At 40.3% G+C, this 12,547-nt stretch overlaps 1 protein-coding gene across 2 annotated transcripts in view; it reads right to left on the bottom strand.

Annotated features, from left to right (window-relative positions):
* The window catches only part of LOC128119147 (probable ATP-dependent RNA helicase DDX60), a 108,074-nt gene that overhangs the window by 34,881 nt on the left and 60,646 nt on the right, over positions 1-12,547 (bottom strand). For both annotated transcript variants that reach the window (XM_052752348.1, XM_052752349.1), the window contains 5 exons: positions 12,239-12,381; positions 12,008-12,117; positions 9,252-9,356; positions 8,599-8,727; positions 7,142-7,266 (listed from right to left, as the gene is read on the bottom strand). In XM_052752348.1, coding sequence (XP_052608308.1) covers positions 7,142-7,266; positions 8,599-8,727; positions 9,252-9,356; positions 12,008-12,117; positions 12,239-12,381 — 612 coding nt within the window. The remainder of the gene's footprint in view (positions 1-7,141; positions 7,267-8,598; positions 8,728-9,251; positions 9,357-12,007; positions 12,118-12,238; positions 12,382-12,547) is intronic.

Below are 12,547 nucleotides of genomic sequence, written 5' to 3'. Positions count from 1 at the left end.
TGTTTGTTTGTTTGTTTTTTGTTTTTCGAGACAGGGTTTCTCTGTGTAGCTTTGCGCCTTTCCTGGAACTCACTTGGTAGCCCAGGCTGGCCTCGAACGCACAGAGATCCGCCTGCCTCTGCCTCCCAAGTGCTGGATGTTCTAACTATTGTATTGTGTATGCATTTTATTCATTCCCCACCCCCACCCGTGTGTGTGTGTGTGTGTGTGTGTGTGTGTGTGTGTGTGTGTGTGTGTGTGTTTGACAATGCCAAGTATTTTTTGGAAATATCTTTCTAGATGCTCTAAAGTGCCTGACGTATTTTATAAGTAGCGAAACAACACATCGCGTAAATACGTTTTTGTTAGGATTCATTTGAAATATTATTTGGGGAAGAATAGCCACACCCCTCCTGAGTTGACCACATTGTGTTTGGGCCCTGGTTCCTGGGAGAAGGACACGCAGAGCTCAAGCCATTGTGCTCCATGGGTGGAAAAGAAACCACTGTCCTATTGTGTTTGGCTTTGCTGTGTACACAGTACATGTAAAGGACATGGGAGTCCTAACTTACAACATCTGGTCGCTCTAGATGTTAGAGGTTGCCAGGGTATGACAAAGTAGAGGTAGTAGAACAATACATTTTGTACTTTTTGTGTTAAATTTTTTTCTTTTTGTGTTAAAAAATTTTATTACTCTTGTTACATGTGTGCCGTTTACTGGATTGCTGTGTACATAGTGGACAACAGTCCTTACTTGAAACATCTGGTCTATCTAGATGTTTAGAAGTGCCCAACGTATGTTAAATGTAGAGGTAGTAAAATAATCACTTTGTAAATATCTTTTTGCTAAAATTCATGATACACTGCCTTTTGGGAGTAGAATTTGAACCCCTCTGTGAGCAGTACTGTCTGTACTTGCTCAGTGGTTTGGAGGAAGTACTGGGAGGCAGCGCGGTCATGTGCTAGTGTTTATATGGGACCTTTCAGATGCCATTTCTGTAAATTTGCATTTTGTGTTGCTGGGTGTATACTGTAAATAATGGACAAATCTGTGAAATCTTCAGCTTCTAGTCTCTAGATGTTAGAGAGGTTGCCAGTCTATGACAAAGTAAAATTAACACATTGTGTACCCTGTTAAAATTTATAGGAAAGATTGTTCTGTAAATGATTTGGGAATATGAATTTGTTCAGCTATTTCTAAGCATTACATATACCTGTATTTGTCTACTGGTTTGAAGGCAGAGAGGAGGAAGAAAGTGGGTCATCAAAGCCCAGAGGGTTGTGTTTAGAAGATACCTCAGATTATAACCTTTGCTTTGCAAACAGTTATCTACCAGTGCAGTGTGAATAGCAGATAAGGTCTTAATGAAATCCCTAGTCTTTCTACATATTTAAAAGTGCTTGATACATTTAAAAGTAGAAGTAGTAGAATACTATTTTGTGTAAATAGTTTTTGAAAAACTGGAGATACTATGTTTAGAATAGTTAACCCACCTCTGAGAACAGTGCACTAGCTGTACTTGTTCAGTGGATTGAGGAGGTAGGAGGGAAGAAACTGATATCCTGAGAAGCCCTGCCATAGGTGAATCTTCAGCTACTCCATAGGAATACATTTATTGGGCAGGAACACGCCTTCTTCCTCATATTTTAGTATATAGATCTGGTGATAAACTTAGGACTGCTGTACTTCATGTGGTCTGTGGCTTTGTTTTCTTGTAAGCTGAGCACTGAGGAATGCAGAATTTTAATTGTAACTTCGCCAGTGCTTCTATCTAGAAGCCTGCTGCCATTTTTGTCTTCTATGAAATTTTTGTTGCCAAGGAAGACAGGATTACAGTTTTGTCTGACAGACTGAGATAGCGTGGTGTATTCTTGGTTATCAAAATACTCCTGTAGCGTGGGGTTTTTAGTTGGTGAATATTCGCAATGTGGGGGAAAGCATGGTACATGCTGTATAATCTCAATTCCCTAAATGAATGTACACTTGCAGCATCTAGAAGGACACATCAAGCTGAGCTGCTTGTGACTAGGGGGCTGTTCTTGGCTTCTTGTGTTGTGTTTCCTGTAATGCACATACTACAAATAAATGCTTCTTTTAAAAGCTTAAAATATAAAATAAAATATCATATTGTCATAAGATTAGGTCTCTCCATCTTTTCTGGTTGTGCGTTACATTTCTCCTGGCTATGAGTGAATGGCTGACAAGAAGCAATTATGGAAGGGTTTAAACTGGCTTACAGTTTGAAAGGACACAGTTACTTATTCTGGGATAAGGTAAGCATAGTGACAAAATGTGGCCATTCACTATAGACATTGTGCCTATAGTCAGGAGGCGGCACACAAACAGAAAGTGGGGCTGGCTGTAAGACTTCACGACTTGACCCCAGTGGCCCAGGATGGTAGTTTGACTAAGAATGGTCCCCAACAGGCTCATGTATTTGAATACAGTCTGTAGTTGGTGGAACTGTTTGGGAAGGATTAGGAGGTGTAGCCTTGTTGGTGGAGGTGTGCAACTGGGATCAGGTTTTGAGGTATCAAATGCCCATGCCATTCCCAGTTAGCTATCTCTCTCTGAACCCTACTTTCTGATAATGATATACTCTCTCAGCTACTGCTCCAGCACCATGCCTATCTGCCTGCTGTCACATCCACCTGCCATAATGGTCAATGACTATAACTCTCTAGAACTGTGAACCCCAGTAAATTCTTTCCTCTACAAGTTGTCTTGGCCATGATGTCTCTTCATGGCAATAGAAAAGCATTAAGGTACCCAGAAAGGCTTACGTATCGGCCCAAATATAATCTGCAAGTCTGTTGTTTAATTCATAGCTCTGATCTGAGAAGTATAAATGACGACATCCCAGACCAGGTCCATGGGTAAGGTAGCATCTCATAACTTTCCAAAACCTTCCAAAACAGCATCACCAGCTAGCACCAACTGTCCAAACACACACTGGTGGAAAGCATGTCACATGAAAACCACAACAGTGACATATACCTGTGGGTTTTTGAAGCCCACCTTTGTGAATTTTATTCTGAATTCTGGGTGCTCTAGGTCCACATACTCCAAATTAGCGACCGTGAAGTGAAACTTAAGTTTCTCCAATGCCATATTCCTGTTACACTGCAGTGTGAGCTCATGGAAACTCTCCACAGGACAGACATGCCCAGGAACAACCGAAGCAGTGATTTGTAAACAGAAAAAAAAATCACCCCCACTTTTCACACACCTTCCTGAAAGATGAGAAAAGTTTTTAGTCAACCCAAAAAATTTGTTCTTTTGACAAAATGGAAAGAGGCATAGTTTCTCACTATCACATGATTACTTCTTTCTAGAAGGGAGGAAGCCCTGGAGGTCATAGCTTTTACAAGCCAGAAGGTCTGCTAGACATGGCCTTTATACCTTGAAAATATAAATACCTAGGACTCTAAAGGGGCAGAATTCTTGGCACATTGGGGCTCACCCTGCGGACCTTGTCTGCATCTCAACCATTTAGACTTCTGAGATCTGAGCGACAAACATTGCTGGTCAAATTCTCTCTCCAGAAACAGTAAAAGCAAACACACCTCATTTGCATCACATGAATTTCACAATGTTTAGAATGTAGAGATTCTGATGACAAGCAGGCTTGAGAAAAATCATTTCATTTCAACACTGCCTAGGAGCCAAACACTGTGTCTGAAGTAGCCACTGGGCAACATCGCTGTACTATATTATAGCACATGACAGGTTGGAATTTTATAATAAAGTTAAGCTTAAAGTGTGGGACAAAAGATTTTCTTTAAAAAAAAGCAAAACTTTGCAAGCCCAGTATTTTAAAATTTGTGAGGCTGAGCCTGTTGTCACAGGCCTGACTACAATCCCAGCTAGGAGGAAGGCTGAGGCAGGAGGATCACAAGTTGAAGGTTAGCCTAATATATAAATGTGTTCAAAACCAGCCTGGGTAACTTGGTAAGATCTTATAAGAAAACAGAAAGGGAAAAAAATGCCTGAGGCTATTGCTCAGTGGTAGAATGATTTTCTAGTGTGTGAGGCCCTGGGATTGAGCCCAGTCAATGTCACAAAAATGAATTAGAAAAATACAATCCACAGTGATGGAGGGAGTTACCCTGGTGAAGCAGGAACTAAGAAATGGCCATCAATGCTACTTGACTAAATCAGGTAACAAAATAAGAAGAAGAATAAATGGATTATAGTTACTGTTGTCAGGGACAATTCTAAGTGCCTTGAATGTAATAACTCATTTGATACAAGAACCATTATACCAAGTATTATGCCAACTCTATCATTCCCGTACTACAGATGAGAAAATGAAGATATAAATAGATTAAAGGGCCTACCCATGAGTATGCACAGCTTGTATGTAACAGAGTGTGTCTTCTAATCCACGTTTCTGACTGTACGATTGTGATATTATTTTTATGTCATGAAAGTTCCAGCCATTTCCACCACAAAGTACCTCTTTTCAAAAATTTACTACATCATTGCCAGGCGGTGGTGGCGGCGCATGCCTTTAATCCCAGCGCTCAGGAGGCAGAGGCAGGCGGATCTCTGTGAGTTTGAGGCCATCCTGGGCTACCGAGGGAGTTCTAGAAAAGGCGCCAAAGCTACACAGAGAAACCCTGTCTCGAAGAAAAAAAACAAACAAAAAACAAAAACAAAACAAAACAAAAAAACTACTACATCGCTTGAAAGTAACTGTGCCTCCCAAGTCTCTCTGGCACAGAATTACACAGAATGAAAATGACCTAGAAATGGCACATCAGCAGTTAATATTTTATACCACTGGACTACACACCCATGACCTTTGGATTTTGGTTTCACCAAAATTCTCTGATTACTGTCACTGGGTACCTGGCAATCAGTGACACAGCTACAAGGAGAGAAGTGGGATTTACGCTGAGCCCTGGCCTTGAAACGTATACCCTTAAGCACTGATCAACGTTTCCAACCTCCAAACCTCTAAACACGTTCCACACATTTTTTTTTCCCAAACATCGGGGTACAGAATGTTGGGGCTATCAATATGTGATAAGCCGCTAAAGACTAACACTCACACAGCATGTAAGAAAGGATTTCCTGGCCGGGTGGTGGTGGCGCACGCCTTTAATCCCAGCACTCGGGAGGCAGAGCCAGGCGGATCGTTGTGAGTTCGAGGTCAGCCTGGGCTACCAAGTGAGTTCCAGGAAAGGCGCAAAGCTACACAGAGAAACCCTGTCTCGAAAAACCAAAAAATAAAAAAATAAAAAAATAAAAACCAAAAAAAAAAAAAAAAAAAGAAAGGATTTCCACAGTTTGTCTTTCAAAGGTACCTTTAAAAGTACCCAGATGGAACTCCACACACAGAATTTTACCTGTCATATTTTGTTACTATTAGCCTTTTCAGATACCTTATGAGCGTACAGCTCAGAACATGCCACCCTTGTACCAGAAGGAGAATGGCCCTTCTTTTAGTAAGAATGAGAAGTTGAGAGCGAGAGAAGTGTGCTCAAGGCTTTTCTCCCTGGGCATCTATTTCTCCCCTTCATGAACGACAATGGCACATGCCTATTTAGTGTGTCACACTTGTACAACTTGCAGTTCAGTTCAGGCTGAAGTGTCTGTTCCTCATGTCATTGGGTCACCCTTTCCTTATGAAGCTCCCATGCCACGTACTATTTATCCTAAATCAGTGAGTATGCTTTTCCCATATTGACCAATTGAATTCTTTCAACGGGATTGAAGAAAAACTGCATGTGCTCAAATCCCTATGCATACGAATATATAAATGATAAAGAATTGTTCTGTGATTTCAACACTGCGGTTAAGCTTGCATACGTATCTCAGACACAGAGAATGGTTCTTGCTTCCAATACCCATGGCTGTACTTGGAAGGGAAGCAGATAACTGTATGAATTTTTCATGGCACAGGAAGGAGTTTTTCTCTTGTTCTACATACACAGGCAAAAGGAACAACTTTACTAGAATCTCCAAAAATAATCAAATAGGACCGTGCCTCACCTACTACCATTGTTTTGAGTTTCTATCACCAGTTATGATTCATTACTATATGTTTCTGTGCATGTGCATAAGTATTAAGGTTTATAATACAATGGTTTTATTTATTGGATAATCTATTGGTTAATCTATAAACAATTATCCTTGGTGCCATTTTATCAGAACTGTATCCATTAAACTAGTATATTACATTTTAAGCTACTACATTCTGTAACATGAAATTTAGCAAGCTATCACTGGCTCTAGGTTATAGTTCTCATTACAATTCATTTGAAATAGCTTAATAGTTTACCAATATATAATGTACCATATTATAAAAACTTTAAATTTTGTGCAGGATAGTAACGATGATGGCTATGTTCAATGGGCTTTGCAAAGAATCAAGATCTGTACTGAAAATTATTAGTAATACCTAAGACAAACAAAAATAATACTTTATAGTAAAACAAGAAAACGAGGTATCAAACTTAATAAAAAATAAAAGAACACTAAAAATTTTTTTTTGTTTTTTTTGAGACAGGATTTTTCTGTGTAGTTTTGGTGCCTGTCCTAGATCTCACTCTGTAGACCAGGCTGGCCTCGAACTCACAGAGATCCACCTGGCTCTGTCTCACAAGTGCTGGGAATAAAGGTGTGCACCACCACTGCCTGGCTAACTAAAAATATTTTTTAGGAACATAACTAAAACTGGGCATAATGGTGCATGCATGTCTTTAATCCCAGCAGAGAGGAGACTAAGGCAGAAAGGCCAGCCTGGGCACATATCAAGATCTTATCTCAAACAAACTAACAGAACCAGAACAACAAAAAGTGGATCTAGACAATTTTAGGACTTTAAATAAGTCATATGATTTTGACAAGAAAACAAACTCCCAAAGTAATAATAAGTACTAGACCACAGTGGTAACGTGTATATGATTTCCTGTACCTTAAAAGAAGGAGCCTAGCCAGGCGGTGGTGGCACACGCCTTTAATCCCAGCACTCGGGAGGCAGAGCCAGGCGGATCTCTGTGAGTTCGAGGCCAGCCTGGGCTACCAAGTGGGTCCCAGGAAAGGCGCAAAGCTACACAGAGAAACCCTGTCTCGAAAAACCAAAAAAAAAAAAAAAAAAAAAAAAAAAGAAGGAGCCTAATACAAATTATGTCACAATGTTATATAACTTACAGAAAGAACAGTGCAGGCAACTTCTCCATTTCCCTGAGCTTCTCAACAAGATTCGGAAAGAAGTCCAACATCTGCCCTGAGTAGTCATGGAAATCGGGACTCAGTTTCTGCAGCACCATCCTGGCCTGTGATGGTGAGTGAATGGAAAGTATTTGTATTAAAATGTGCACAGCAAAGAAACTATTTTCATAGTTGTTTAATCTTTGTTTTTGTCATTCTCCAAAATAATCTTATGAGACTACACCACAGGACTGTGGTAAGCCACAGCAAAGACACATGCAAACCGCAGACTTGATAACAAACTTCTGGTGTACTGCACGCACACACCTGCAGTTGTTTGAGACAACACAAATCCAGCAGGATGAAAAGCACTGCTCGGTCAGCAATGTTTCCGCCATAGCAGGAGAAAGGAGTCCTCTCCACACTGCATAGGAAAATATACTAAACCTGACTGAGAGGTTTTGAATGACGAGATAGCCAAAGGAAAATGTAACTTAACTAGATTATGTTTCCAAATGAAATAAAAAACAAATCAAGGTACAGGAGTGGGGACAGGATCACAGGAAAAAGATATCATGTACACTATTCCTAAAAAAAAAAAAATCAGAAATCTCAATTTTTGATGATAAATTTAAACAAAATAAATGTGTAAGCATCTAGTTCTAGGGTAAGACTTCTTTACTTAAAGAGTCCTTACCATTTAAAATAAAGATCATGAGGAATAAAACCCCCAAAACAGCTGCAAACCTGTGTCTCTGGACACGACAGGGACATGGAACACATGTGCTCACAACAGCTGTGGATACCTGCAAACAAACTCATAAGATCAAGTCTGAAATAATCTCAGCATGAGTGGGGAGGGGCTCACAAACCCTCGCTGAGGAGCTACTGCCAAATGATGTCTTCCGTGGAAGAGAGATAGTCAGTGTTTTTCTCATATGCTGATAGGCTGCCCATGTTCCAGGAGAACATGGCCCTGCACCCACGCGTACACAGGCAACACTGAGCAGACTCAGTGAGTTTGAAAGGAGTGCATGAAGTTGGAAGGGATGGTAGGAGGGATATAGGAGGACTTGGTGGGGGAGGATTGGGGAGTGGATCTGAAAACACATGCACATGAAATCCCCAAATGATAACTTGTTAAAGAGAATAAAACTCCAAAACTAAGAAAGGAAGAAAGGTGACAATGTGTTTCAGTTCCTTGAGTCCCATCTCTAAACTGCAAAAACATCAATTGTCCCAACCACGAGCCCTGTATTTCTCTCTTGTCTGCCATCAAATCCATGAGGAACCCATGGTGTCTTGCCAAGTTTAGGAGACACTGAAGAAGAGATTAAAAAAAAAATTCCTTTCTCTTTTTTGTTCCAGCTCAGAATCACCACACATCAAGTCAAACTTAAAATTCTAAAATAAGCATTGAAAAAACAGAATGCTTTGCCCAAAACGTGTGAAATTACCTGCTTCTCATTTCCATTTTTAATCCAATTCATGAATTCTTCCTTTAAGCTCTCCTCATATTTTCTAGCATCCAACTTCTTAATGACGATTTTGTTCTTAAAATGAGCGAAGTTCTCTGGACACAGGTTCTGGGAAAGGAAGAACATAAAATTCTATAAAAATAATGCCAGAAAACTTAAAGGTACTTCTCAATTATATTTTTTCATTGACAGTTTTACGATCTCTTAGGTTAGAGGCAGTGGACTTCTCTTACCTCCCCATACCTTCTAGTATATAGAACTATGTATGAACTCTTCAAAGGCAAGAAGACAGAGCAAACAGGTCTCTGGGGAAAGCAACCAGCACTCAGGACACGGAGAACAAAATGAGGTGAAAAGAATCTGAAGACTAGAAACCCAGAGTGGGAAAGGAGACCCAGATACCACAGTGTCTGGGAAGGAGAAAGAAGGGACATTTTCAGGAGTTGACATAAAATACCATTTCTAGCCCATTTAACTGGGAAGGCATAAGGAGGCCATTTCCTCTAGGAAAAGGTCTGCCAATCATTTTAAATCACCAAATGTAAGTGGTAGAAATGGTGACCATGTGATTCTGAACAGTAATGGTGAGTTAGTTCTACCATAACAGCATGGATTCCATGAAGATTGTTTACCTGGGCCTGAGGCCAACTCTTCCAGACCTGAAGCATAGTGTCATAGAGCTGGATGCTTTCTCGAGGTGAAAAGGCAAGATCAGAAGGGAATCCATACTTTTCAATCTATGATTAAAATTAAATCAAATTTATTAATATTTTATTTTACCTACAAGATGCAAACATTTACAAGGAATACTTTTGAGCATTAAGAGCTGGGAAAAACGGTGAAGACTGCATTGAGCATATTGCCTTTAAAAAAGAATTTTTATAAATTATGTGTGTGTGTGGGGGGGGTTCTGCCCCCTCCCTCCAGGCCAAAAGAGGGTGACAGATACCCTGGAGCTGGAGTTATAGGCTGTTGTGAATCACCCAGTGTGGGTGCTGGAAGAAAACTCAGGTCTTCTGCAGGGTTCTCTTAACTGCAGAGACATCCATCCACCCCCACAGCCAATGCTAGCCTTGTGTTCTCTTTTTAATTGTTGCTTGAGAGTGGTGACCTTTTTGGCCAGACCAAAATGAAACAAAAATTAATCTAAGAATCCTTGCAAGTTTTAAAATAGAAATCTTCTGCTGAGTCACAGGCTTGACATTTCTCAAGTTTCTTACCCTTTTACACCATTTTCAGTCCTGAGGGATAGCTTTCTGTACTCTGTGAATATATGTTGTTCCCATTAGTTAATATGTAAGTTGTTTTGGCCTGTGGCAAAGCAGCTTAGAGGCAGGTGGGAAATCCAAGGAGAGAGACAGGAAAGAGAAAGGAGGAGTCTGGAAAGACGCTAGCCTGCCACCCAAGGAGCAGCAGAGCCAGCAGACCTGTAAGGCCACGGAAGACGTGGCAAAACACAGATGAATAGAAAAGGGTTAATTTAAGATACAAGAGCTAGCTAGCGAGAGGTGTACCATAGGCCATACAGTTTGAAAATAATATTAAGCCTCTGAGAGATTATTTTATAAGTGGCTGAGGGACCATAGGGCCAGGTAGGACCTGAGGAACATGGGACTGTGGGGCCGGCAGGACCAGAGATAATTCCAGCTACACTACCGTCTCCTCATTTCTAAAGATAAAACATTTCTTTTGTCTGTGTCACTAAATTGTTGTGAGAAATAAACTTGATAATAGATATGGGTCTTAGCCAAATGTCTGGCACATGATTGGCTCACCATCCACTGATATGTTTTATCACTTAATAAGTTCATATTTCATAATTTTTAAAGAATTTAATAATTCTATGGTCCAAGCTGGGGTTCAATCTTGTTGTTTCCCACAACAAACCAGCAAAGAGGCAAAACCTGAACCAATTTAGGCAGAGAGCAAAGAGAAGTAACAGTGAATCACCATACAGCGGTGTTCTGTCCTTTCGTTATATTGTAAATCCAAGTGTTCCTAGTATCACGGGTGATCTTAACCATCACTCTACATTGAGCAAGAGATGGTAGTTCTTTCAAGAGTTTCCCAGGCCAACAGCTCTCCAGACAGCAGCAGCTGTGCCTGGATGGCACGATAATTGAGGGCAAAGGTCAAACAAGGCCGCAGTTTGCCAGAAACAAGACATAGATGGCTGAGGGCAAACCCTCACTGGTGATCCCTTGCTTCTGTTGGGTTCAGGGCAGTTCATTTGAACTCTCCTATCTCTTGCTTTTGGAAATCATTTTTCTGACATAGCCATAAAGGAAGCAGAGGTAGATGATTCTTCTCTTTATGTTGTTACAATTTATCACATTCTGGGGTATTTTTAACCCACTCAGTTCATTCATTTAATCTAAGTGTAATAAAAATGTTCAGAATTATTTACACATTTGGAATTTATACTCATTTCTATTTTTCTTCCATAGGAAATGGCCTGTATAAGTACATATTGTGCAAGTGGTTGTTAAAAATTTATTTAACAATGCCTAAGCCTAGCATTTACTCTGTATTCTTGCTACCAAGTTCTAAAACTCTTAAGGCTCATACAACAGCATGACCTTTGCAGAAGTCATGTAGGGTCAGACCACACTGTAGCGACGCTATTGCTTTCCAACTACAACATTAATAGCTACCAAGTGGAGGGGGAAGGGACTTGGAGCAAGCATTGAACCAGTATACTTGAGGCTGCTTAAAGATAACATGTCTTATTCACTTTACACAAAACAAGCAATTTTTAAAGCACTGTGCTACTTTTACAGATACTGGATAATGTTGAGAATGTCTGAAAATCTGTAGATACCAGAAAGGGAGTCGGAGGACAAGGAAGGAAAGAGGGGAAAAGGAAGAGAGGGAGGAAACAAAAGGATTTCTTTATTATTGATGGCTGGCTTAGCATCTGTGTTCTTAGTATAAGTTAAGGCACTGGATTTCTTCCATATTTCAGTTGAAACTGGAGTTTGAACTGGGCCATTACTGTAGCTTAGTGTAGCTGTAGCTGCACTGAGAGGAGAGGTTAAGTCCTCAGCGTTTCATTAGTGGTGCAGTCGTGAGCTAGTAAAGAGAGACAAGCAGACATGGGTGCCTAACAAAGAGGAGAGTAGGGAGAAATAGGGCCCCCAAACTTACAAAACCATCAAGTTATAGTATTCAGTAGTTTTTGAACTTCAAGGATCCTGATAGCATCATAACATTGAGAAACTAGGGAAACTAGCACACTGCTGTTCATTTTTAAATCAAAGTCGTAGTGTTTCCTCTGCATGCTAGTATCAGGCTGTGCTTCCGTTACTATCTGCACAGTATTACATATTCAGTTGTTAGCCGGGCAGTGCTGTTCTGTGGGAAAACTGTGGCAAAGGCTGTTACTTACATGATCTGTGGTTAGTGAAGCACATGGATGGAAATGATCAAAGCAAACCTCATCTTGTCTCACAGAACACAGATACTTCTCTAGATCATTGTATCTCTCCCCATAGAGCACTAAAAGGGGAAGAGGGAGATTTTTCCAAATGATTAGAAATGTGATGAGTGGAATAATTTTAAATCAAGCAGCCAAACCAAACAAAAACAAGATTAATACCAATGCACAGAGCATACGTACCAAGTCTAACTTTGTATGACTGTCTGGCTCGCACTTGGTCTTTGTGATGACTGCCGTGGGAGCCAGCATTTCTTTTGGAAAAAGTTCCTTTTCCCATTGCACTGTCTACTTGTTTCCAGTACCTCTTTACTGACTGGAGCCACCTTTAAAACATAGATATATTACTTAAGATTGTAATAAGTAATCCGCCCAATGGTTCATGTTTCGAGTGTCTTTGGTATTATTTTGAAAGCTGTGGAGTCATTAGAAGGTGGGAGCTGCACAACAGAAACCAGTCACTAGCAGGGAAATTTGAAGAATTATAATTGA

The sequence above is a fragment of the Peromyscus californicus genome, unplaced genomic scaffold, assembly GCF_007827085.1.
Source record: "Peromyscus californicus insignis strain IS unplaced genomic scaffold, ASM782708v3 Scaffold_23__1_contigs__length_62951481, whole genome shotgun sequence".
In the NCBI taxonomy this organism is placed as follows: Eukaryota; Metazoa; Chordata; class Mammalia; order Rodentia; family Cricetidae; genus Peromyscus; species Peromyscus californicus.
Note: the sequence above shows the minus strand (reverse complement) of the source record. Positions and strands in the feature narration are given on the sequence as shown.